Source organism: Acomys minous, assembly GCF_964271855.1.
Source record: "Acomys minous genome assembly, chromosome: 9".
In the NCBI taxonomy this organism is placed as follows: Eukaryota; Metazoa; Chordata; class Mammalia; order Rodentia; family Muridae; genus Acomys; species Acomys minous.
The window spans coordinates 62,495,178-62,523,016 of NC_140490.1; the positions used below are offsets into that span (position 1 = coordinate 62,495,178).

Consider the following 27,839-nt stretch of genomic DNA (forward strand, 5'->3'; position numbering starts at 1 on the left):
GGACAATTTAGGGGAAAGCCAACAGCAGTGACAGATATGATGGTTTCATAGCCATCCTTATGTTAACTTGCAGTAGAAGACACATGTGTGTCACTCGTGTCCCAGGAAGCTTTAGAGATAGCAGTACTAGCATACTGATGGTGTGTGATATAGTTACTCATTTAATGTATCAATAATTAAGTAGTCAAATGATGCAGAAATGGGAAAAGGTAGAAGGAGGAAGTAAAGTATGAATGTGTGTGTAAGAGGTATGACAAGAGCAAAGAAAATATTCTGGCATAGATGCAGAGAAAGAAAGGGCATTAAAGTACAAGAGTGTACATTAAAAGTATTTTAGGTTTAAAAATTAAGTAAAAGCTGGGCGTGGTGGCACACACTTACAATCCCAGCACTAGGAGAGGCAGAGGCACATATATCTCTCTGAGTTTGAGGCTAGCCTGGTCTACAAAGCAAGTCCAGGGCAGCCAAGGCTACACAGAGAAACTGCATCTCAAACAACAACAACAACAACAACAACAACAACAACACCCCATTAAACAGAAGGTACTACAACCTTACCTGTGGCTCCTAGATGGCACAATATGATTTTTTTTTCTCTCCTTGATTATATTTTGTAGAACTCTCTGCCTGAGGGAGGTGGGGTGGTGCCTGCTGGTTTTAAGAATTCCAACAAGGTAAGGAAGTACGTCCTTCCTGACAGGAAGCATTTCTGCTGTGGGAACTCTCCCTTCAGATGGGATTCTCCAGCCTGAGGCATTCCACCTGCCGAGTACAACCTCACCTCTCATGTTTAGAGTGTCACTCTTTCCAATGCACAGGGTTTCCCATGACCAAAGTCTGAGAGCCTGTGGGATGCCCACCTGCCTGTACTGACCCTGATAACCAGCACAACCCTTCCCAGGCACACCCACCACCGACTGCGCCAAGCTTAGCAGCATGCTTTCTGAGCTTCTCCGTAGCTCATCTGAACAGTCACAGGGATTGACCACTCCACGCCACCTGTGGAAAATCTGAACTTCAGGTTTGTTTGGTTGGTTTTTTTTTTTTCCAAAGAGGAAAATTCTACTTGAGTAATTTCTTTTTTTGTTCAACTTTCTTTGACAAGAATTGCATCTGATTTTTTCATCCTAACTCGGGTCTTTCACCATAGCACATAGAGATAGGTTCTAATCTCCATCATATGTTACATCGTTTTAAAAAACTTTCTTTGAACCTAACAAAGTAATAATCACTTTCTCATGTCATGAAGCACCTACCTAGCACTCAGCTTTAAGTGGCTATACACTATTTTGGTCCATAGATGCATCACCTGTGAACCTTAGTGGACATTGCTACCTATATATGCTTCCACATCCAATCTTTTCCCATATATTTTCTTAGCTCCCACCATGGGCTGATAATAGATGTAAAATGGCATACACAGTTTCTGTCTTTAAGGAGTTGGTAGTCAGGAGGGCAAATCAATGAACTTGTAAACTGTCAAATGGCCAGAGTTCCCTGCCCCTCCCTAGCTGCAGCCCTCAGAGCAGCGGGCCCTGTACCTCCCACAAGCAGTACAATACCCTGGTGGCAGAGGTGCAAGTGAGCATGAGGGCACGAGAGCAGGAGAGCTGACCCCACCCCTTGTAGGCTGTGGCATTGGGTGAGCTAGGCAGGGCAGTGCTGGAGAGCCTACCCTGGTGGGGTGGGTGCAGGAGAACTGGCAGGCTGGCCAACTTGGCTACCACCCAGGTCCTGATCCAGGGCTTTGAGTTGGCCCACACCAACATCTACCCCATTGATAAATTGCTGTAGTACACGAAGGGACTGGTCCTGTAGATCTAATACTTCAGGATCGCCATGATGCAAGACAACACATAGTGTCTGAGAGGAGTCATGGTGAGGATCTAGCGTGTAACAAAAGCCAGAGGCCTCAGACCAGACCAGTGACTCATTGCAATGAACATTTGCAAGTAAAGAAGTGTGGACAAAAGGGACACTGTGGGGCACACTACAGCTTCCACAAGAAGATTATTTTTTCTTTGTGGGGGTGGCAAGGGCAGAGGATGGGTATGAAGGTGTAGGGAGATGAATAGGACTCGGGCGCATGACATTGATTCACAAAGAATCAAAAAAAAAAGTTAAAATAAAAAGAATGGAAAAAAAAAAAGGTCAATGTTATGCTGTAGACACAGACATTTCAAACTGGAGTCCATAGCTTCTGTGCTTGGGAAGCAGTACTGGGAGGTGATACCATCTTTAGTACAGTGAGGAAGTTAGATAAATAAAGGCATGCCCTTGAAGGAGCTAGTGGGACCCTAGCCTGCCCCGCCCTTATGTGCACGTGTGTGTGTATGTGTGTGTGTGTGTGTGTGCGCGCTCGTGTGTTAATGGTCCTGGCTCAGCTCTGCTCAGCCTCATCTCAGCATGTCCATCATTCTTAGCTACTGGTCCATAGAGTCAACCATGGAGTCATCCTCTCATCCTGCATATGTGCTCCTTTCTACCCTGTGGTTCCCACCGTTCCATCCAGCACACTCTTCTCAGATTAACAGCCCCCAAGGCTCTTCCAGGAGGCAGAACACAATTATTGTTTTAAGCGACAGCTGGTACCTACACCTCATTTGTTCTTCCATCTTATCTCCCTAGATTAAGCATTTTCTTCTCCTCAGGTAGGAGGCTAACAGGGCTGAAAGAGTTTGTCTTACTATGCTGGCCATTTTGATCCCTGGTCCCAAAGGAGAGGGGGCAAAGCAAGAGATAGAGTGTGCAATTGTTTCTCAGTGGCACAGGACCTAATAGGGTACACATAGACGGTGAAGTGCCTCTTGTAAGAAAGGGTAGTCTATTCTCATGGGAGAGAGCCATTGAGGTGAGCAGAGGACCTGTGTAGACATCCTGGTGATAGGCCTGTGGCCACTGGCTCAAGCTGTAGAAGGAACGTGCTGGTTGGCCTCGGAGGCCCTTTAACTCACAACTGGAAATTGAAAAGGCATGTGTCTGCTAGAAATCATGAGATAGTACAACCAACACTTCAGTCCCTCCCCAGAAATATGGCATGTAGGGGACATCGTGCTTTTCTGGGATGGAAGAGTATTGCTCATGTGCAAAGCACATCTGTGTTTGTGTTGGTACTACCAGCTAATTGCAGGAAACCAACTCCAACAGTTAGAGTTTGAACTCAAAGGAAATGTCTAAGACCTGGGGCCCTGTGGGAACAAACAAACAAACAAACAAACAAACAAACAAAAAACCCTAAAACAACAACAACAAAAACAAAACCCCCCAAAACAAAAACCAGCCAACCAACCAACCAACCAAACAAACAAACAAAACACTCCAGAACGCAAGCCAGCAACATTTTTTCAAACAAGCTTAGCTTCACGTAGTAGAATTACTTGGTGAAATCCTGGCTGTATGTGCTGACCTGGGCCCATCTATGCTCAGCGAGTTCCCAAAGCAAAAGTAGCAGGGTAACTGATTACCATTTAGTAAATTCAAAATTACTATAATATTCTGGGCATCCAAGGTCTTTGCTAGAACCTTTTCCCAGAACGCTGTGAATCCCTGGGCTTTTTGCAGCCAAGGCTCCAGCCCTGGGCTGACAGTCTTCCTATGAGACATGGAAGCTCCCAGCCATGTCAGGAAGACTGATGCAGACGAGAATGAGATTCTCTGGCTTGGCCTTTCGGAGAGGTCGTTCAGCCAAGGTTCTCTCTTGGGGGACAGCCAGGATTCCCCTTATACCCCGTGCCTGTCCCCTAGAATCTGGCCTATCATAATGCTGGCTCACTCTTGGGTACCCACATGATAACAAAATGAGAGGAACTTGAAGTATAAAACAAAACATCGAAACAATGTTTTAAAAACCTATTTCTCCTGATGGGAGAGATGGCTCAACTTGGTGAAGAGTGCTTGCTGCTCTTCCAGAGGGCTGGAATTCTGGGCCTAGTTCCCACTTATGTGGCTAACAACCACTTGTGTCTACGGCCACAGGGGATCAGACTCCATTCTTGACCATACAGACACTTGCATGTGCATGTACCTACACTTAGGCAAACACATACACTATAATTTTTTCATATTCTTAATATGAAAAAAAAATCTCAAGGTCCACCAGGCCTTTTGGAACATAGATCTAGGAAGGAGGAGACAGGATTAAGGGGCGCAGGGTGAACAGGTGCTCCCCCAGACACAGCTGAGGAGACTCAGGCAGAGTTGTGGAGCTAGTTTGCTTTCCTTCCTCCCTCCCTCTCTCCCTCCCTCTCCCCTCTCTGTCTCTGTCTGTCTCTGTCTCTCTGTCTCTCTCTGTCTTTGTCTCTCTCTGTCTCTTTCTCTACCTCTCTCTCTGTCTCTCTCTGTCTCTCTCTGTCTCTTTCTCTACCTCTCTCTCTGTCTCTCTCTGTCTCTCTCTCTCTCTCTCTCTCTCTCTCTCTCTCTCTCTCTCTCTCTCTTCCCTCTCTCTCTGCTGAACACTTTAGAGATCTGATTTCAGGGACACACAGGCAGCAGCCAGGAAGGAAGTAGGGCTGCTGACGGCCTCACCAAGAACCCAGCAGATAGAGGAAGTATTTCAAGGGCTGTCGGGATGGCAATAAAAATGCTCTACAATCAATCTTCCTAGAAATTCTTTATTTATCAAATATTTAAAAACACACAGTCTGCTTTGTGAAGCAACTTTACAGCGAAATCCATGGCGTAGGCAAACACTGCCCACAGGGTGGCAGGCAGGGTTGCCTGGCAGGCCCAGACATGGCAGAACGTCCAAAGTATGAGCTCTAACCAAGAACTCTGAGTCCTAGTCCCCAACAGTTCTCTCCCCGTGAGGTGGGTGCACAGGGCATGGGAGCAGAGCAGCATCCGTGCTTTTCTGTGTGAGGTGGGTTCACCTTGAAGGGCTTGAAGCATGTGTCGGTGTCTTATAGACCTGGCTTGTCGGATTCTCTTCTCTTCTGCTTCAATATACCCTGGAGACATGTTCTTCAAAGCAGTGGGAATAAAGTCCAGGAAAATCAGCCTTCCCAGCCTTCAGTGAGCAGTAGTTAGCAAGGACCGAGGGAATCCTACTTACAGCGCAGACTTCAGCTAGTGAAGAAACAAACTGCGCAAAGGTGTGTGTGCTATGGCAGGTTCACGGCCACACTGAAATGTGTGAAGCAGTCACGCGATTTAGGGAGATTAAGTAACAAAACGGAGACCTTAACAATTTCATAATTTTCACCAATAACCCCAAAAGGTATTAATAGCCACTAATGGGTAGGACAAGACTGACTGGAGAGGAATGAAAGGCTTTTAAACCTTGTTGGGCATTTTATCAAACTATCACCAATGGGAAAATACGTTTTAAAAGCAGTATCAAAGGCCCTTCCTGTGTGGGACATGATACTCAGACTCCCAGAATCCTCTGTTGCTGGGGCTCACACTCACGTCCTCTGCAGGGCAAGGGCACCTTACATATGCCATAGCCAGGCACCAAACTCAGCCTGCTGGCATTCCTTGTGCCTGGCATACAACCACTCGGGCAGTGCACCCAGGCCCCTGCAGTCCCGGTGTGTTCACAATGAAGCAGGCCCTTCCTTGATCCAATCCCAGAGTCTACCTGGATCTCTCTATGTAGTTTCTATCAGCTTCTCTGTCCAGGACAACAACAGAGGGGTTTGGGGCTTTTGGTTTTAAGCTAGACACTACTGACTGCTCTGGGAGCAGAAACAAGATGATGGCATGCACCCTGTATGCAGTGTTCCTCAGCCTACCTCCTCCACAGCAACTTCCAAAGAGGACAGCCTGAATCCCACTATGTGCGTCCCCTTTGCTTCGCCAAGGGTTGAGAGAGCTTTTCCTTATGTGTCGGGAGTGTTTGCCTATCATTCTGTGCCTCACTTTCCTACAGAGCCCTCAAGATTGAAGCCATCAGCACGCATGGCTGTAAAGGGACATATGAGTTGGTGGCCCAAACCATCAAGCATTTTCCAGAGAATTCAGCTTCACTGTCAAAGCAGCATAACATTAAGGAAAAGGAAAAAAAAATGCACATGGCCACTAGGATGAAGGGTATGTTCAGAGGAGAAGATTCGCTCTCCTAAGGGACAAGGCAGAGAAGTCCGGTGAAGTGCCAGATAAGGGCATGGTTAAATACCCCCTCCTCCAGGAGGGCAGCTATGGTGCGAGGCTTCCAGGAAAGAGCACTTCCCAATTTTGCCTTCATTTTCCCTTGGGATAATATATCCCAGAATGTTTTGCATCTATAAGATGTATAAGTGACTTCAGTTCATGAGACTCAGTGGACTGCTGGGATGCACTCATGACTAGCAGCTAATGAGATGTCTAAACTGCACCCAGGCACACTGCGGTGGAGTTCCACATGCCACTCAAAAGACGAGGTAACTTTGTACCATTAGGCACATAAGAATGTGTCATCGTATTTCTCTCTGTCTCTTTTAAAAGGCAAATCATGTTTAACAGGCTGAATTATTGGAGCTAATTCTAGGAAGGAAGAATTAAGTTTAAAAAGCTTTTCATTTTTCCCTTCCCTAAATTGCTTACATTTTCTGTAATATGTATTATTTAGTAAAGGCTCCTTTTAAAAAATAAACGACACCCAATGTTCTGTTGCTTATTGAATGTACGATGCTGAGTGACTTAAGACATATTAAGAGTGGCATTTTTTTTAAAGCTAGTGTTTGAGAACAGTTGACTCTTTCTTAGCCTGGAAGAAACAGAAATTATTTTGTGGTAGGAGAAAAATCCTGGAGCACGGCAAAGCCATCTAAACAAAACATTAACAAGAAAATAAAGGGCCAGATTTCTGAAGGTAAAGAGGACCTTTTGGGATTACGTGAAAGAATGCATTTTTTTGAAAAGTCTGTTAAATTTTGAGGATCTGTCAAATTATTATCGGCACGAGGAAGCATCTAATATACAAAATAAGCAGAAATAGCCCACTGAGTCTGCAGCTGCAAGCTGAACCGCTGGTGTCAGGGCAGTTCCCAACCTGCACAAAAGCTCCGCCCCTCCAATGTTGCCATGGAGACTTCTGATGGCCAACAAAACAAATACAAAGGGAAATGGCATAGAACTTTAAAAATCCATCTCTAGTATTCCGTCTCTCTCTCTCTCTCTCTCTCTCTCTCTCTCTCTCTCTCTCTCTCTCTCTCTCTCTCTGTCCTTTAGAAAAACAAGTCAGCAATAATTCTAAAGAATGAGATGCAAAACCAAAAAGGGAAACAACAAAATACTTTCTAGTTATTACTAAATGGAAGGACATATATAAAAATGCCCCATCTTATATATCCCTAATTTTTTTGGCTCAAGTATGTGACAGCAGAACCCTCCATGTGGCTTTTCGGGAAGGCCAAGGAAAAGGAACAAATGGGAGGCAGGGTCCACTTGGAGAGACTGTGCATGATTGGGACGTTACAGGACATTATAGTCTCTTCAGTCTGTGGCATGATCCAGCAGAACTGCCGCTCTTCCATGCAGGAATACATTTCTCTTTTAGTAGATGGAGTAGTCTCCAGTTTAGACTTTACTTCCCTGAGAAATGGACCAATAGTACTTAAATCTGCCTTCTCTAGTCAGAGATTCACACTGGCACAGCTTTTCAGTCTTCAAGCAAAGACCCATCGACACCAGGCTAAAACCAGCATTTAAGGACATGTAAACACGTCACTGATAAAGTTTCACAGTTAGCAGTCAGAGCACAGTCACCAGTGTGCTGGTACTTGTCAGACCTGGATGATAGTCACTCTTCTGGGGCAAGCTCCTCTGTTGAGCAGGTACAGCTGTTTTTCCTCACAAATCCCTTGTGTTGTCTTCAGCTGTGAACCCACTTCTTAGCTCTTCAAAGAAAAAGGGCACCTATCAGCTGCCCTGTCAGAGTATTTACAACAAAGCAAAATCCTTCCCGGAGGCTGGCTTTTCACTCTTGGATGGAGGAATGACGGAGGGACCGATGGTAATCTGGAGTGCCAATGTGTTCAGATAAATCATAGCCCCTCAGGAAGTGTCCACTGTTTTGTTGAGCAAAATAATACAGTTGTCTGGCTAGTAGAGGTTCCACCTTTAATAAGACATTTTTTTTAAAAAAGGCATTACTAGAACATTCTTTTCAAAACCACACAACTGGGGCATCATGAAATGACCCGCAGACTCTAAGCAAAACCACAAGCTGTATAAAATAACATAGCAAATCATTTCATATTCAGATCAATTAAAAAAACTAGTTTTGTTTGTTCTTATAATACCTGGAATAGAATACCCTGGAAATAGACTTCTTGGTTTTATAATTGAAGCTAAATGTGGCATTTTCAAGTCAATTGCCTCTTGCATTTTTGTTTTGTTTTGTTTTTTGAGATTTTATTTTTGGTTTTTGTTTTTGGGTTGGGGGTGTGGGGTTTTTTTGGGGGGGGATGGGTTCTCTGTGTAGCCTTGGCTGTCCTGGACTCACTAAGTAGACTAGGCTGGCCTCAAACTCACAGTGATCCTCCTGCCTCTGCCTTCCTGAGTGCTGGGATTACAGGCATGCACCACCATGCCTGGCTGCCTCTTAGAATTTATATTTGACTAAATAACTGGACATTATCAGGTAAAATGATCAAATCAAAAGGCTAAGTAAAATTCAGGATAAGTTAGGCTCATGAATTTGACAGAAAGAGGGGCCCACATCATGCCATGCAATACACAAAATTCTGAACCACAAGCAGAAGACAGGGTTGAACAACATGAAACATCCATATGGCAAGCAGTGGCTCACTGGCTCTGATGGGTCTAGTTTTTTTATGAGCATCGATCACACTCCCAATCAAAGGCAGCCCTCATCAAGTCAGGCTGAATGGCGTGTGTCAGTCACTCATACATAAACCAAACCTTTTTTATAGTAACTGGTATGACTCTCTGTAACCACTCATATCAATTAAACCTGTAATAAGAAAACCAGGAGAGGCCATGGGTGTGCCCATGCCTGTTTTTCAGCTATGGAAATATACAGCAGCATTTTAAGGCACTTTGACTATAGGATCATCGTTGTCTTTTTTTTTTTTTTTTGAGTACCAATGGACCTAAATCCTTAAAATTAGATATATGTAGGAATTTACTCACTACTTTAAAAAAAAAAATACTGCCAAACAACGCTAGACTCACCCACTCATTCGTAATTTCATTTGGTATCAACCACCAGACAGAACTGAGAAAATGCTCAAGTCCAGGACTGTATTTTTGTTACTTCTTGAGTTTTGTTTTTGCAACCAAGAAGGGAGGCTGGGTGTTCAACGTCAGTGCCCCTAAGCCCATCCCTCATTAGGCCTGGAAGCAGAGCTTTACCAGTTCTGGGTAAGTGCCTGCCACTGAGCTATATACCCAGCCTTCAATTTTCACTTAAAAAAAAAACATCACAATTAAAATCCCATTTGCATTGAGATATTGTGGCTATTCTGGGATTTACTTGGTACTGCATACTTTTCTAGATATGTAGTAAAGTAAAATTATCTAATTAAAAACATCAGGTATTCAGAACTCATTTTAATTATTAAGTGATTGTTAAATATTATCTAAATAAACGATGTTTACTGGCCAGAGTTGTACCCATCTTAAACTGGATTTGCTATGAAGATGAAGATGGATTGACCTCCCTGGATTCCTGGGAAGACTAGATCTCCCCCAAAGACTCCCTTGTCCAACTATTAAATAACTTCCCAAAGTCCGGCAATGAAAAGAGGGCCTGGGAACTGTCTGAAGTCATGAGGAACTATGCGGCCCTAACGCACTGCAGGCAGCTTCCTGGTGGGAAAGTTCTACTCTGCCAGAATAGACAACTTTTTAAAAACCACAGAGAAGCCGAGGTGTCAGAGTGCGGTACTTGGTACCAACTATTAAAAAATTCCTGTAGAAGGGGAGATAACAGTCCGAACCAACGAAGAGTACAGGACAAGCGAAGCGGTTCGTGGCATCCACCCTGCTGATTCTGTGGTGACAGACTTTGGCTGGAAGTAGGTTGTGGGTCCCTGAGCTGTGTTGCTCACTGGGGCCTGCTTCCTCCTACGCTATTTTAAGGTCTACATTTATTTTCCCAGGTGATTTGACATTTACTCTTCATTTGCCACATCTCTAAAAGGGACATCTCCACACTGTGTGATTTAACAGTGATGTAACCGGGTACTCACATGAGCTGTGATGAGCTTCCTCTGCCTGTGAGGGTCTGGAAATTCCTCACCGAAGCACAGGGTCACCTGGAATCTTGGTGCTGGCCGGCCATGGTGAGCAAACACTTGCAGCTCTGAGAACCCACAAGAAAAAAAAAAACCTGCTCAGACACCTGGTAAAATGGGCTGAGCGGAAAACATGAGCCACGTGTAATTCTGCTTTGGGGGAGCCCAGGCTCTGTTTTCCTAAGTCTGGCCCTTAGGGTAGACAGCAGACACAAAAACCACATGTTCAAGTTCACAACTGATTTCCAGACTTGATGTTGGTTTTACTTCATTATTCTTGAGGATTGAAGAGCTTGGGTCTGTGACATCAGCCTCCCAGAAATGCATGAGGTTAGAGAAAGAAGTGAGGGGGGACAGAAAAGAAAAAGGAAGGTGGCTATGTTGAGGCAAACAAGCAGCACAGGCAAAGGAGATGTTTTAATATAAAGAGTTAAAATGTCCTGGTGGCCCAAGGTTATTTGTTACACCTCACTGGCTAACAGTGGAGGCCACGTGGTGTTTGGGTGCCAAGGGCATCTATAACCCATACCAGCTGATGGCAGCTGGGTCTCCACTTGGTACTAGGTCTGAAACCCCAATCAGTAGAGCTGAGTAGACTTCAGTCTCATTTTGGAGACAGAATGATGCAGTGAGAAGGGGACCGATGAACCCCCCTCTGACAAGGATGTACGTGCTGAGGCCATTCCCACTCGAGAGACACAAGACAGGCGAGAAGATTGGTGAAAAGAGACATGTTCATGGCTGGGGCATCACCACCGGCAGAACACTTGCTTACGCCATGCAAAGCCCTGGCTTCCACCCCCAACACTGCTAAAAAGGACAAGAAGGCCACATCCAATCGCTGGCATGAACCCTTGCTCTTCCTGCTGGTGCTGGGTTCCCAGGCCTTCTCTGCATTAAAGAACTGACATAAGGGAGCTGCCTGTGCAGAACAGCCATGAAGACTCTGCCCCCATCAGATATGAATTCTCAACTGTGCCTATGGGGACTGTCCCGAGTAGGGGTGCAAATCCTGAATGGGTAGACATCAAAGGTTTCCACTGCTCTCTGCACCTGTAGAGCTCCGAGAAGCTCGCAGAACTGACTTCCTGCATTTCTTGCTCCTTCCAGAATTCAAATCAAACCCAGTGGTTTAGTCACAATGTGTGGAGTGTAATCGCACGTGGCCGGGAAGACACCTACACAGGTTAGGCCAGATTAGCAGGTGAGTACAATTCTCTAAGAAAGTGTACATCAGCCTGATAACTCAAGAACACTGGGTGGGGATCCCTAGGTACAGAACCCGATGGGCCTAGCAGCAGCAGCAGCAGCAGCAGCAGCAGCAGCAGCAGCAGCAGCAGCAGCAGAAGCAGCAGCAGCAACGTTATCTTCCCTGAGCCTCAGCGAGGCTTGGAGACTCTGGGCAGCAAAAACAACAGGCCCCACTACAGAAGAAGGAAACAAAAGGGAACTGCTCCTGCTTATGGATCACTAATAGGTCATAAGAAGCAGATTTCTAGCCCAAGGTGTCCATTCTATTTTGACATTTGCCTCCTGCCTGGATCCTCAATGATACCCCAAGACTGTGTACCCCGTAGTCCTGTCTCTGGCAATTGTCATTGTTCTGGGCTACCTTAATCAAGCAGGGAGTTAGTGGGAGCCTTCAAGGGGAGCACATGAGGACTTCCAGACCCCAGAGCAGGCATAGGATATGCAGACAGCCATCTTCAGATGTTGTTTTTCTTTGCCTTGGTCCACAAGCACTAGAACTCACTCCAAGAGCAGGGAAGGCTTAGTCTGGCCAAGGTTTAGCTCATGCCCAGCTCCAAGGATTTCATCAGGTATCTGCCTTGGAGTCTGAGATGAGTCTCTTCCCTGCGTCCCAACTCCCAGAAGAGGATATTTATCAAGGAGCAGGCTTATTTTGGGAAATGAAAGAGGATTTGGGTGAGCATAAACAAATATTGGTCACTGGACGTCAGAAGGCTGAGGGCATGCCACCAGTACCGAGCACATGAGCGGTCTGTGTCTTCAGTGTGAATGAACTAAAGGAAGAAGTACAGTGAGGATTCAGCAGGCCTCCTTCCGTGTATGTATCCAAGGCAGAGTAAGTCAGTTGTGGAGAGATGCCCCCATATGACAGCATCACAAACCCGAGCTGCATCCACAAGGAAGGAGTCACCCCAAGTGCCCGCCAGTGAACACGCAGATAAGGAGTACATGACGGGATGCAGATAACTCAACGGAATATTGCCAAGCCTTTAAAACGAAGGAAGACCTGTCATTTGTAACAACACAGATGAGCCTGGAAAAGATCACACTAAGTGACATTAGCCATGCACACAAAGACAAAGACAAAGACTGCATGATTCTCCCATGTGAACTCTAAATTAGTTGAACTCATAAAAGTAGCACTGAACAGTGGTCAACACAAGTGGAGGAGGGGTGAGTGGCTAGGAAGCTGTGGGTCAAAGAATTTACACGCTCACTAAGACAGGAGGAGTTTGCTGAACACAAGCTCAACAATGGCTGTAATAATGGACCATGCATGTACTTGAAAGATGCTAAATGTGAATTTCAAGTAGTGTTCTTACCAAATAAATAAATAAATAAATAAATACATAAATATATAAATAAAAGATAGAAATGTGGCAGGTGTGGTGGCCCACGCCTGTAATCCCAGCACTTGGGGAGGCAGAGGCAGGAAGATTTCTGTGAGTTTGAGGACAGCCTGGTCCACAAAGTGAGTCCAGGAGAGCCAAGGCTTCACAGAGAAAACATGTCTGGAAAAACCAAAAACCAAAATCCAAACATACACACACACACACACAGAGAGAGAGAGAGAGAGAGAGAGAGAGAGAGAGAGAGAGAGAGAGAGAGAGAGAAAGGAAAAGATAGACATGCAAAGTGATACACATACTAATCAGTGAAACTTGGCCATAACATAGTGTACATGGATTCTAAGTCAAAGGCATCACAGTGTACAGAGCTGACAGGGGCAATGCAAGTTCAGGTTCAAAAAAAGCCAGATGTATGAGCTGTTTGGAAAAGACACTGGGAAGAGAACAAGCTCAGGACAGGATGGGAGGACTGGCAGCAGAGCAGAGCAGCCTATCTCCTCCAAGGCAACCTCTGCTAGATTCTAGGGAAAGGCTCTGGCTGGTACCAGGCAGTGGCGGGGCTAATGGCCTCATGTAAGCCAGCCCGGGACTAACTTAACTCCACACAATCACAGTTCAAACCAGAAGAAGCACAGGTTCTGGAAAACATGATCAGAAGCCTCCATATGGCCAAGATAAGGCCAAGCTTCCTCAGAATTTCCCCCTCACTGATGCAGCTCCTTACCCTCTCAGCTTTGTCCTGCCTGCAGTGTGGAACTTTTGTAAGGGTGACACATCTCATAACCAAGAATGTTAACAACGTGCTTCTACCTTCTCGACTGTTCTAGGAACCCCTAATGAGCTGAAGTGTCAGCAGATAAACTTGCTGAGAGCATAGAGTCAATACAGTGGAATCTTTCGGGGGGAAGGGCACATGCTGCTGAAAACCCACATTTTAACTCATTGGCCAGTTGTAGTGGTGCACATATTCCCAAGGCAGGAAGATATCTAGTTCTAGGCCAGTCTGAGCTACATAGATTATTTATAAAAAAAAAGACCCATAATAATGACAAATTAACATATCAACCTGTACCATTGTCTGTCCTGGCCAGCTCATATGGTCCCTTTTTCTGGCTAATAAGGGGCACACAAAGCAGACATGAACCAGGCAGAAACCCGATTCCTGGGTGAGCTCTCTGGTCTTAGGAGAAAGACCTCTGCCTGGGGTTAGGCAGACACTGTCATTTGAGACCTTCATGACTAGCACCCAGTGCCACCTCCATTCCAACAGATTGTAAGGTGTGTTACCTGACAGAAACTGCTGTGTGTCAAAGAGCTTGCAGGTCTGGTCTCTTTCTAGTTTGTTGGGCCGGTCACTGCACAATGCCAGGGGCCCATCCCAGTAGATCCTGCTCTGGCAAAGTCTTTTGGCATAAAGGCCATCTGGGGCCATCCAGAGGACCAGTCCCCTCTCCAGGTGGCTCAGCAGCTTCTCAATGTTCTTCCTTTGCCCATTGTCCTCTGGGTAGGGGAACAGGACCTGGTCCAGGTTGCTGACATCATAAGTATGTCCATGGGAGATGCGGCAGCCTTCGGGGCTGGACGTGGTCACCTCTTTCACTAGGATGTCCCGGTAATACAGGCAGATATGTAGGCGGCAGTCTGTGAACAAAACTCTGATGTCAGTGCTGTCGGACCTGAGACAAGTGCCACAATGCTCAGAGGCCCAAAGACTCAACCACTAGACTACAGCAGGTGGAACACCACTAGTGTGTCAAGATGCTCCACAAACAAGGGGGAGGTCCTAGGGCCAAGGAAGTTTGGGAGATGTTAGCCGCCCTTTTCCCCTTGCTAGACTGCAAGCACATTCAATACCAAGAGAAGCCCACAGAAAGAACTTATTTCTCTAACACAGCCATTTTCAAGTGTTAATGTGGCCATTTACTCATCTTGGGGAACATATGCATTTCTTGGATTTTCAGCCAAAATTTACTAGGAAGCACCTCTGTTATGAAGGTTTTTTTTTTTTTGTGGGGGTGTGTGATGATGTTAGTACTGATGACACTTGTCTAAAATACGAAGTAATACCACTGAATGGGAGTCCACATTCCAGCAACTCAAGTTTGATTTTGGAGTTGAACTCTGAGACTAATTTCTATTACTAAAAAATATAGAGCCATCTCAGAAGAAAAGCTCTGGACTTCCCTAAAATGTCACCATGATGCCATTTAGCTTAAAACAAAACAAAACAAAACAAAACAACAACAAAACCCCCATAGATATGTTGTAGGTCATTACTAAAATAACAATTTCTGGGCTGTGGAAAGTGATACTTTTATTTTCTCATTTTTAAGTCAGTTTTCTTGGGGCAGGGAAAGGAATTGATGAGAAAATGTTCCAAAAGCCAATAGTTAGCATAAAACCTCCTGATTCCCCCCTACACTTTGTGTTCAACTCTGAAAAGAACGCAACAACTCTGTCTGTGTGTATGTGTGTGTGTGTTTTACAGCTTTAAGACAGGAACTTATTGACAAATGATTTTACTGATTGCAGAAACCGCTTTAAAACACCACCCACAGGCTGAAAGGGCAAGCTGGGTGTGTAAAGGGCTCCCCAGGCAGAGACAGCTACCGTGGTGGTGGTTGGAGCCCAAACAATGCCTGGAAAGAATAGCTTTCTGAAAAGTGCACTGAGGGCTGATCATTAATTATGCAAACTCCGAGAAAGAAACCCACAAAAGCCTCGTGTTCTTCAACGGCAGGTTCTGACAACCCACATCATGGTGTCTTCCATTTCTGCCGCTATAAACAGCAAGTCAAGTGGTGCGCCAAAGAGAGGGGGCGTTGGCTATCTGAGGTGACTGGTAGGGCAGGTTTCATTTCATTTAATGTCACCAGAATTACAAGATGGCAGAGATATAAATAGACATTTATTTCCTACTCTTTGGGCACCCACACAAGTTTGGGTGTTCTAGAAGAGGGTTGGGCGCTTTCTAGAGTCCGTGATAAGCCCTGATGCTCAGAAGTGTCCCTCTGCCATTCTTGAGTGGCTCACAGGGTTTCTCTGAACATCTGAACTGGAAGGAACTAGGTGTTAAAACTTCCTCCCTGCAGAACAAGGGAAGTATTTAAAACTGTGAAAATGTAGTTGGTGTTTTCAATTACAGACTTTTAAGGTAGCCACAGGCATGATGAGAATTGTAATGTGCAAGCTATTCATTTTTAATATCCATTCAAAATCCATTTGAGGACATTCCCCCTCAAAAAATCATCTTAAGACTTAATGGGCATAGGATGCATGCTTCAAGTGTGCTGGGGCTTCCTTAAAAGTGATCAGCATCTTCAGGTGCAGGATTCCTTAGTAACAGAACTTTAAAATTAGATCAAGCCCATGCATGCTCAGCAGTTCTATCAAAGCTGCAGAGAAGACAAAGCTATATGGTCCTTTGGAGGCATAAGGACTTGTCAGAGACAGAGTCCAAAACCAGTGTTCCCTGGAAGCAGTTCAGGGCCTCCCTGTTTGTGACTGACCCCAAACAGACAAACAACTCTTGGAAAAGAAAAGCCCTTGTGGATAGGAAGCCTCTCTGCACTGTGAGGATGTTGACTGGGGGAGGGGCCTGGTGACACATTCCTGGAAAGCTGGGCAGGTAATACTGTGGAGGTTAAAGACTTCATCCAAATAGTGTTTATCTACCTACTACTGCTGCGGAGATTTCTAATAGTGTTCTTCATTCACTGTGATGTCCATGTCCACACAGCCTGCGCCAGACCTACTCCAGACCCCAGGAGCTGCAAGGGGAGAGTCTAAATCCTAAACTAACCTACCCAGAGGAGAGATGCCACCTCCCTCAGAGCCTTAAAGGAAGCGCTGCACTCACCTGACAGGGCCAAGGCTTCAGCAGACCTTATGCTTGGCTCAATGGGGATTCCAGGAGCCTGGGACTCAGGTGGGGCACAAGCATAAAAGGTTCCTGTCACCTGGCAACCTGCATTTGCAAATAAAAATCAGTTGATGTCTAAGCAGAGAGTCCAAGTGCAGGGAGGCTCTTGAGTTGGGAGGAACCATGACTGTCACCTTCAACCCAAGCTTGACAGGCTGTAAACACCCACTGACCGCAGAGCATGTGATTCTAAGACAAAGGACAAAGTCCAAGTCCAGTGAAAAAATGCAGGGTGATGGAGCCACAGTGTGCTCTGGAGGGAAACGTGGAGCTCTCTGCGAAACTCATCAATAGGGAAACTGAGGCCCAGAAGAAGAGGGATTTGCACTACCCCACACAACAAGTTCCCAGCAAAGCCAAAGTTCAAATTTAAATGAGGCTAGTTTAAAAAAAAAATAAAACAAATAAATTATTCAACCTTCAACCTTGTTCTGCTTGGGGGAAAATGAACCATGTTTCCTGGCAGCAGAGAAGCTTAGGTCACACTAAACCAAGGTTGATCTAAGCATGAATGGGATGCAGGTACTGAGGGTGTGTGTGTGTGTGAAATTGTGATAAGGAAATTATTTCCAGAACAATATAAATGAACTACTCATGTGGTGACCCGTGTCAAGACTATTTAAATGATGAGCTTGAAAGTCCTAAAAACTTCTTGTATTATGCCCAGCCTGGTGGCACAGGCCTGTACCCAGCTATTCAAGAGTTCAAGGCAGGAGGGACCAAGTGTAATCTAACCAAGGTAATTTAGCAAGACGACCTTAAAACACACAGTCAAAAGAGGACTTTTTTTTTGGGGGGGGGGGGGTGGCAGCTCAGTACACTTGCCTAAATAAATGCTTAAATAACCATTTTCACTGAGCGTTTGTGAAAATGTCTGTCTGGCTAATTAGTGTTTCTTCTGTGGAAGCTCATCTCACGTCTTGGGGGAGCCATGTGGCTCTTTTGGAGGCTAACACTGTTGAAGGGATATTGTATGGATTGCTTTTGCTCTGGTCCTTCCTTGGTACCAGGAACAGCCACAAATGACTCATCACTGTTCAAGGGACATGAGCTGACAATGGTTTCCTTAAGTCCCTACAGAGGTGGCCTGGGGTCTTTTAGTTAAGTTCCCACACAGAGTGAGGCCTATCATGGCTCTGAAGACTTCCACATCTTACGGGATAAGGTGACCGCACCCTCCACCCCCATACACACACCAGCTGCATGTGATGTCCCTCTGGCATCTCTGTGGAAGGAGAAAGCCCTGTGGTGCTGCCCGGGAGGGGTCACCCAGCATTGCCCACACACGCACACACACACACACACACACACACACACCGAGCCCAGGTTGTTATTTTGTCTGTTGCCCTGGCACATTCCTTACCATTTTCACAAGATGGGGCTTGCCAGTGGTGGCTGCGGGGGCCAAATGTCACAGGACACTGATATGGGATGTCTGGGTGTGACTGGTCAGGGGCATAATCCCTCCAGCTCCTGTCATGGGGTGGCACCATGTAGTTATGCACCTGCTGACAAAGGACAGGGATTGCTAAAAGGAAACCATCAGTGGGGGTTGGGATCCTTTCATATCATGCAAACTCCTTGGGGAACCTCTTTTTTATTTTTATTTTTATTTTTTACCAACAGCCAAGTCATTTTGTCCAAAAAATGTCATGAACTGTCTATCACACTAGGTAGAAAACAACCACAGAGGGTCTAAAAGCACAGTGGAGGCATTGTGTAAAGCCATGATTTTTGTAAAGTTTCATCATATGGCTGAGCCTGGCACCAAAAATACTGCAATGAAATCTGCCCTTTTTAAGCCACCAAAGTGAATCAAACAGTGCTGTAATTCACATCGGGGAAGCCTAAAGAAGTCAGCTGCCCTGTGGTTTCACATGATAAAGTACTACTTCGAAAACCTTTGACTTCCACAAAAGGTCTGGTTCCCAGAAGATCTGACCAGCAGTAGACATGTATCTCCACAGGTGGGACACCAAACTCCCCAACTTAGCCATGGCGGCAGGGACAGTGACACCATGTTGAAACTGAAACACCCTTCTCTGACCAGGAGTCTGTTCAGCCAATAGGAAGGCAGTTCTGCAGATTTCATTTGCGATTTCCCCCTCTGTGTGCAGCCAACCAAAATCTCAGCCTAGCCTTCCACAAGACCAAGAGTCTGCCACATACCTGCGCTGGCAGTGAGCCATAAGGTGCTGTCATGGGGTAGGGGTGGCCCATAGCCATCTGGGTGTCTTCCAATGTGAGCTGCTTTGCTCCTGTGTGTTTTGGGAGAAAAGAAACAGCACAGAGTAAAACAAGGAATTGACTTAGCTGATCAGCAAATCGTACAAAAGCACCTGAGCACTTAATTCTTAGAATGCCTAGCCACGCTAACCAATCCGGTGTTTGTATTTTAAGTAATTTGCTTTCTCCAGGCCATGAAATTGATTAGACAAACTCTGACTTGTGTGCGACAGCCACAGGAGGAAACACCACACAGGCTCTGTGATCTACCGAGTGGTTAACGGCAGTGAGATGGTGCCGAGCTGAGGCAGCCTGCAGGACTGGAACACAGCACAGATGCCTGGACACAGCTCTAGGTGCACTAGTTGGAATCTTGAGAAAGGGCAACTCAAAGTCTGATTTTTCATAGGTACCCCAGCACACCATGTCATACTAGAAACTGGCATTTTTAATCACAATAAATGTGAATACTTTTGGGGTGTGTGGTGTGTTTTCTTCTCTGAAGAGTAGGGGCTTTTAGGTAAGTAAATCTTTAATGGAGATGCTTTTTTTTTTTTTTTTGAAATTTGGTCCATGTTCCCATTGAATGGAGTAACCACAATGCTTGTGTATACATATCTACACGCCCATGGGCTTAAAACCTGAGAGGTTATCCTACAGAAACACCATAAGGTTTTTCACTTACAACCCTAACAGCCTGGACTAAGAGAGTGCTGGGCTTAACCATGCATGGGGCAGAAGGTAGCAGGCTACACAACAGTCGTTGTAGAAAGTGACCCTCAGTAGGAACCAAAGCTCCGTGAGTGTCCCATTGCCTCTATCCTGTGATCTGTACTGGGAAAATCCTCTACCTTTTTTGGCTCCCTCTGGAACAATCCTGTACACCTTGTACGGGTCAGAGATATCCAGCTGGCTCCTCTCTACCAGTTCCTCAAAGTCATTGCTCTTGTTTAGAGCACATCGAAGTCTTGTCTTCCAAGTAGGAGGATCTGGCTTGTCGATACCTTCTCGAAACTTCCCTTTAAATAGTGCCCAAGCCTGAGAAAGGAGAGAAGGAAAAGTCAAGCTCAGGTCTTCAAAAGGAATCCATGGATTGCGGGTTCTGAAAGGAAGGTTGGTGTTTCAGATCTGCTGTTGCCCAAATGTGGACCACGATGATAGCGGAGGCCCTCTAAGGAAAGAACTTCTCACCGAGGACCCTGGGGTGAGATAGGGAGACTACCCCCAGTGTGGGCTGTACACACCCAGTGTCTGAATCAAATGTAGACAAGACAGAGCTGTGGAGAAAGCTGGCCCGGAGAGAACGTCTACAAAATCACAGAGGTACTTGGAACAAATTCCCGCAGGAAGTCCCCTTCCCCTACCCTGCTTGCAGATGGAAGCTGGGGGGCTTCACAGTTCAGTGAGCAAGCTCTTTTGGGTCCTCAGGGACTCCCACGGGGTGGGGGGGGGCGTGCGGCTCCCAGAGAAAGACTTGAAATAGCCAAAGCCACTCAGAGAATCAGAAACAGAGATGGAAGCTTCCAGAACTAGAATCACACAGCAGAGGAGCCCAAGCAAAGAAACAAAACTCACAGAGAAGTTCAGAAAAGTAGCAGAACAGAGACCGGGAAGCAGAGTGGTCCTAGCAGTCAGCAGTGGCAAGGGCAGGGAACAGACTAAATGGGCTGTGCAACAGGAACCCCAGCCTCGGGACACCTCTAGAGCCCCAGGGATGCTCCTGGGACTGGAAGTACTTCCTCCACACAAATTTAAGATTGGGACCTGGATTCCCATTTGTGTAATCCCTAGAGAGCTTGCAGCCTCTTTCCCCAGGACTTTCGCCAAGCAGGACTCAGTTCTCGTGGGGAGGGGGCCCACCCGACCTCCAAATCCCTTGCCCTGAAGCCACAAAGCATCTAGAGCTGTCAGACTCGCCGCCTCTCTTCCCCGGACTCCTTTCTGCCCTGGGATCCCGAATGCCAGTCACCTTGAAGAGGGCGGCGTCCTCCTCTCGGTTGTAGTCTTGCTTGCCCGCGTGCTTCCACGGGATGCGGAAGACGCTCTTCTCCTCGTTCTCCCACACCAGGCCGGGGTACTTGCCGCTGTCGATCTGGTCGATCAGCCACTGGCGGAGTTTCCCGTTGCCGCAGCTTACCGCGCTCATGCCGAACTCTGCGCCCCTGCCGCCGGCTTCCAGGTTCATGCTGTGCCTGTGCCGACCTCCTGCGCTCTCGCGCTGCAAGGAGACAAACTTCCTTGCAGCCACCTTTGCCTTGTTCTTGAGGCTCCCTGTCCCAAACTCTCGCAGCAACCACGAGGCCCCGGGAGTCTCTGAGGCTGCGAGGTGCTCGCGTGCAGTGCCAGTGTCTCCGGAGTCCGCCAAGAGAAAGTACTTTGGCTAAGTTGTGGGGAGCATCCCGAGGAGCGCACCATCCTCAAGGTCCTTCCTCTCACCCCATCTAGAACTCACTGTCTAGTATTTTAACGCACTCCATCGCAAGCTCCTAGACATACAACTGTTCTCAGACCCCAACTCTTGCATCTCAAGTCATGGGCGCCCCGTTAGCTTGCTCACTAGTTCCAAACTGCTTTCACCCTATTTTCCCCTCACTCTACTTCTACCGCCCCTTCCTGGGTTCAGGCTGCCTTGGTGCCCTTAGGCGCGACGGACCTGGCACGTGGACTAGCCCTTGTCCAGGTCCTGTGGCCATGCCTTACAGGTGTGCAGTACCTAGATGTCTTCTCCCTTGACTTTCTTCTTGGACACCCTCACTTTGTCCCGGGATTAACGCCAGGCCTACCCAGCCAGAGACAATTACGTGCACCCTGGAAGCAACAAGTCTGGATATGGGACAAACGCCGCAGCCAAGAAGCGGGAGATTCCGGCCTAGAGAGGGTCAGCGCGACCCCAGGCGGGAGCAAAGGCGATGCAAGGTGCTGCGGACAGCAACACCGGCTCCCTTGCGCGGGAAGCGAAGAAAGGCGTGGGGGAAGGGGCTTTGAGCTCCCCAAGTTTGGAGCTCCTAGTTCTCTTCAGCCATCTGGCTAGGAATCCTGCGCTGCACCCCTCGATGAGTTTGGGGTCTCTTATGAACCAAGGTTGAGAAAGGAGTTCCTGACAGAAACAGGCAGCGTCAGGGATTGTCCCCCCTGTGGAAAAGCTGCTGCTAGTGCGTGTTCCTTTGATGACACGACAGTCCCGTTAACTTATCCCGCCCAGCCCGTGGGGATGTTCTGGAACGCCCGCCCAAGCAGCTTCACACAGAACACGCAGTGTGCACGTCCTGGGCCAGCTCAGATTAAGGGAGCCGGAGCCCCGTATCTCCGCAAGCAACCTCCGGGCCTCGGGCTCAGAGATGGAAGCCGGACTTCTCGCTCCCGCCCCATCCTCTGCCTCCAGCCTCACACTCCTTCTTTTGCCCGACTCCAGGCCTTACCTCACCCGCACTCTGAGCTGAGGGCAGCAAAGGGTCCCAAGTTCAAGTGGTGAAACTCAAAGTGAGGTGAGAAAGAGGAACTTTATAGAGCCGGAGGCGGGGAGCAGCGCTGGGCGGGGCACGGCGGCTCCGCCTGCGAGGGCGTGGCTCTCCTAGACTGAGGCGGGCCGTCCACTCCAGCCCCCGGCCTGGCCAAAGCGAAGGTGGCGGGCTCGAATTGGAGCTTTGGACTGGAGCCCATAGGGTCAGGGGCTTTCTCCCTGTGGACAATCCTTGACTTTCTCCAGCCCTTCCAGTGGAGGGGGCTGGGGTTCTGACGCACTCGGAAATCCTCAGCCCAGTGGGACAGTCACTATGGCCCGTTCTTGTGGAGGACCAGGCAAGCAAAGGGGAACTCAGCTCCGTACTAGAACCTGCACGGAGGTTAGCTGATGACTAGCCACCGCTCAATTCAGGTTGGGAGTGGTGAAGGCTCTGGAGCCCAGGGGACTTGGTTCTCACAGCACGTGTCAGAAGAGATAGACTGAGAGGTGGGGAGCATCCTTGGCATGGGCAAAGGCTGTCTCTCTGCACTGTTTAGAGAAAGAATATCACGCTCATTAAAAAGAAAATACACAGGCAAGTTTATAAATCGTACTCCACATACTGTGTTTGAAACGCTTATGCACTTTGAGTGTATGAAACCGATTGAGATGACTCAGACAATGCACAGCCACCAAAGTTTCAATTATGGCAACATAAAAGAGATGGGGGATCCCTAAGCATTCAGGTAGATAGCACTTCCGGACGTCAATTCACCTTAAAATAATAGCTTTAACCTCAGTCTCCTAGGAGACAGTTATCCTTGGAGTACGAATGCCCCCAAATACAAATAATAGCTAAGTTGACTGAGGGTTTTTATCCATTTCCTGTGCTGTGTTCAACCTTCAGATTCAACTCCCTGACTTGGATACCTGGAGCATGTATGTTTGTTTACTTAGCATTTTCAGGTAAGCACTCAGATCGCCACTTTCTAAATGATTTTACATCACCACCACCACAAGCCAAATTGGAACGTTTGTAAAGTTTTTTTTTTTCATTTCACTCATTTCTCGGCTTTTCTTTTAATCTTCTCCCATGGGTCCTGGACTTCAGGAAACAGCTGAGTTCAGCCCCAGTGAAACAGGCACAGAGATGCCCACAGGTATGCTTTTTTCCAAACACCAGCATGCTTTCTCAGAAATTAACAGGATGCCATGTCGTTATTTCACACCAATAAGTTTTCCATTGTCACAGCCCGAGTAGTAAACAACAGTTTCGTTCAAAGAAAATTTTGGTCACACACCTTTCCCCCTCTTCTTCCTTCATGGCTTCATTCATTCAAAAATATTCTTTGAACACCCCCTGTCTGTCGGGAACTCTCCTGGCCACTGGAGACACATCTCTGAGCAAAGCAGAGATTGTTGCTTCAGATAGCATTGCCACTGAGGAATTACTTTTCTTCAAAGTATCCACAAATAAGAGACTGCTAAGAGCAAAAACAGCAAACCAGAGGTTTTTTTTTTTTCACTTTCATACACGTGTCCTCTGCCTTAGCTTAGACGGTTTCAACATTTTCCTCACCCATCCACATCCTCTGTTCTTACAAGCTTAAACAACAGTCATTACAAGAAACCTTTTGAGACTTCTCATGGCTAGCTCGTTCAAAGATACGATCACTAGTCTTCAACGCCATCTTCTGGTTTACTCGGTTGTCATATGGATCCCCTAGAAGTGATATTTTAACGATGAGGTGAATGCAAGCCATAAACCATCTGAATCATTACTACTTTCTATTTTATTAGCACCTGTTAATTACAGGCAGCAATGGATTTCATTATGACATTTTCATACACAGATCACTTTCACCTCCTTTATTGACATTTCTTACCACTCACCTCCCCCCAGCTTTCCTACATCCTTAAGCAGCCCCCCTTTTACTTTCACACCCCTCCCCCAACATGTGAGACACATATTTGAGAGACTGGCTTATTTCACACAACACATTGAGGTCCAATTCCAACCATTCCTTGCCAACAGCATGGTCTGTTTCTCTTTTTGCCTGACTGAAATTTCCTTATGAATCACTGAAGTTCTTGGTGTTCGCGCTGTCACTGGTGGAGAGGAAAGCGGCCAGGTGTGTGCTTCCGGGTACTCACGAAGAACTTCTTAAATCATAGTGGCAGTTGTCAGAAAAAGGACAATTTTGGGAGTAGGAGATTCGTCATCCCCTTTCTCACTGATACTTAAAACCAATATGCTCCACAGTGAAATGGGAGACAGTTGTTCTAGAATGTCATAGGAAATTAGTTAATTGAGCATGCATCCTAAAAGCAGAAAACTCTATAGTCCACATGGAGATTATTTCTGCTAAAGGGCTGCTGAGGGAACTAGGTCTGAATGGGGTAGACTTTTCATTCATACCACAAAGAGACTGTAAGAAAAGCTAAATATGCCTAAGGTCAGTATTTTAAGAATTGATCTTTTAAAATTATACATTCAAATATTTTTAAAAAGTGGTTTATAGAGCCAGTCCATGTTAGGCAGGCAAACAGACATTATTAGGCCAGGGTGTACCTTGGCAGTAGAATGCTTGTCTATCTCACAGAAGGTATAGGGTTCAATCCCGAGCAACCCAAAGCAAAGCAATCCCTCCTTCATAGACTGAGACCTTGTTTTGGATAAGTGTATTTTCTCATGAATTCACCCCTTAAAATGAGACTTAAAATGTAACTGTTTTTTTTTTCATCATTTGAAAAATAAAATAAATAAAACAGGAGAGTTTTTAAAAACCCTCTATTGTTTTGATGCATTGCCTCTGATAAAAATTAAATCTCTGATACCCTGACTCCAGGTGTGTTGGAATGCCTAGGGTGACCCCTGACAACTACTCTGTGGGATATGGCAGTAGGGAAGTGACTAGAGTTCACAGGAGTGAAGGTTCGGATAGTGATTTAAGTTTACCATGTTCAAGAGTGGGGTGACCCTACCTCCTGCTGTGTCCTGAAAGTGATATTATGCACATCACAAGTATTCACCCACTTAGAACTATGATTGTTTGTATCCTATCTCAGCACATGGAAAGTGTACCAGAAATAATGACATTTATCCTTCAACATACAAGTATTTTTCATATAGTTCTGTGTATACCTTCATAACTGAAATTGCAAATTGTTCTTAGTGTTTTGGTAACTTCAAACAGTTCCGGTATCAAACAGCCCCAGAGCCTATGCCATTGCAAAGGGGAAGCTGTTGGGAACACGGTTAATGCCAGGAGTCAATGCATGTGGCTATTTCCTAGGCAGAAAATAACCACTTTTAGCCTTATAGGAAACTAGATTTGTCATTTTAACCAGTTATGTAATAAGGAGCCATGAAGTCTATGACTCTAGGATAACATTGTTCCTTCTCTTTCGTCATGTTTATAAACAACGGACTGTTCCCTTTTTGTCTCCTTTTATCACCAGCATTCTAAGAAGTTCCCTTGTGACACCCCTTTCTCTCTGACTTGTTATGCTTGCTGCGTAAATAGTGACGTGGCCCTAAGCAAGGAACCACTTGATACTGCCAACTCCAGTGCCCAAGCCAACAATAATGCAAATGGTGTGCAATCGCTGGGGACAATTTTCTGTAAACTGAAGCAATGGGTGAAAGGCAAATGGCATCATCTCTTTTCACCCATTTGTAACATCGCTTGACTCTGGATTATACCAAACTGTATCTGCTATTCTTTCAGCAGAATACTGCAAAACAGTGCACCACCACTTGTCACACAGGAGTGATGCTGGCACACCTGGGGTAGTAGAGCTTATGTCTAAAGGCGAGTTCCATTGTGTCAATCTGGGGGCTTAGGGCAGTGAGTTCTTTCTTGTTCATTCATATGGGCTGTTCTGGACCAGTTAGGTTGGAACAGCCTTAATCACTGGCAAAGAGAAAAAGGATTCAGGAAGAAATGCACACTGGCTTCTCATGCTGGCAATTAGTGGTACGCACAGTGCCCTGACCCGCATCACCTGGTAGGAGATGAGAGCCCCAGCAAAGGAGGAATTATCTGGCTGTGGTTGGGTGTGGCAGACAGGGAGGAACGACTAGGATTCCTGCAAGGATTCTATAGAAGGAGACAAGTTCTCAGACAGAGCAGGCAGATGGCAAACAGGGGGTGGTAAGGAAGAGAGGGCAAGAGGCTTGATGAGGATGGACTGAGAGATCCAGGTGCAAACGTGAGGAAATGGTACCACATGGGAATCCACTTCCCAGACTCTCTCAGGGAAGTGTGACTCTGAGTTGGAGGCTCACTTTATAGGTTGACTGTCTCATATCCTAAAATTTTGGGCTATCTCTCCCCTGACAAACATCTGGGCAGCACAGGATAGTGCCTCCCAAAGTCTGTGCCTTGTTCTATTTGATCTATTTCTGCTCATGCCTGCCAGGAACAGTGCCTCCAGGCGTCCTACCTACCTTTCTGCCTAGAAGAGTTTTGCCAGTTACGGCATATAAAAGTGTATAATTAGGAATAAAATTTGGATTTCAGATAAAAGGTAATGTTTTAGTATAAGTATGCCCCCTGCAGCATTTGAAGCTACTTTGCCTGAGATTCAGGTGTATATCAGATGTAATTTGATGGGTAATTTGAATGTACTCTCTGACACTTGTGAGTTGGCCATTTAATTCCCCAGTGAAACTGTACTTGGTAGAGGTGGGGCCTTTGGAAAGTAAATAGGATTCATAACTTTCTGCATGTTGGCAGAAAAGGCATTATGAGAACAAGAAGAGAGGCCTGAACTAGCTGCTTGCTTTGTGTCACCACATGGTGCCGTGTGTCATGCTATGATTTAGCAAAATAGCCTCTGCAGATCATGTGAGGACCATGCTCTCAGCCTTCCCAGCCTCCAGATGTGAGGACCATGCTTCCAGCCTTCCCAGCCTCCAGATGTGAGGACCGTGCTCCCAGCCTTCCCAGCCTCCAGATGTGAGGACCATGCTCCCAGCCTTCCCAGCCTCCAGATGTGAGGACCGTGCTCCCAGCCTTCCCAGCCTCCAGATGTGAGGACCATGCTCCCAGCCTTCCCAGCCTCCAGAACTTCGAACTATGCAAATCTCTTCTTTATACATCACCTACTATCCGTTTCTACAGGCAGATGACAAAGGGAGACTTCGGGCCACCATATTCTGGTGGGAATGCAGAAGTGGTAGGTAAGTGAGGTAAATTCCAACCCTGGCTCATCAAGAGCTTCCTCTTGTCCTTTTCAGACTTTTTCATAATCCACCAATGCTGCGGTTTGGATGTGTTTTCAGATCTGGTGCCCCATTACCCCCTCCCTCCCCGGGCACAAGTCTCATGTACTGGATGCTTGGTCTTCAGTGGCCTGGACTTGAGGATGGTGTGGCTTTTAAGAGCTGAGGTCTAGCAGAAAGTAACTAGACCACTATAAGAGGTGGCCTTAGAAGATATTGATATGGCTCTCTAGCTAGT

At 46.4% G+C, this 27,839-nt stretch overlaps 1 protein-coding gene across 3 annotated transcripts; it reads right to left on the bottom strand.

Annotated features, from left to right (window-relative positions):
* Positions 1-4,596: 4,596 nt before the first annotated feature.
* IRF4 (interferon regulatory factor 4) lies at positions 4,597-22,404 on the bottom strand. Of its 3 annotated transcripts, none has more exons than XM_084796100.1 (9): positions 22,349-22,404; positions 20,899-21,147; positions 19,781-19,967; positions 18,873-18,961; positions 18,067-18,208; positions 16,641-16,748; positions 14,069-14,422; positions 10,137-10,249; positions 4,597-8,038 (listed from the first exon to the last, which is right to left on the bottom strand). In XM_084796100.1, the coding sequence occupies exons 2-9, from the start codon at positions 21,112-21,114 to the stop codon at positions 7,898-7,900; spliced, it is 1,350 nt and encodes a 449-aa protein (XP_084652226.1). In that variant the 5' UTR covers positions 21,115-21,147; positions 22,349-22,404; the 3' UTR covers positions 4,597-7,897. The 3 variants fall into 3 exon arrangements, with proteins under 3 accessions (XP_084652226.1, XP_084652225.1, XP_084652227.1); XM_084796099.1 differs by having other exon boundaries at positions 18,067-18,211; XM_084796101.1 differs by lacking the exon at positions 16,641-16,748 and having other exon boundaries at positions 18,067-18,211.
* Between the last annotated feature and the right edge of the window lie 5,435 nt (positions 22,405-27,839).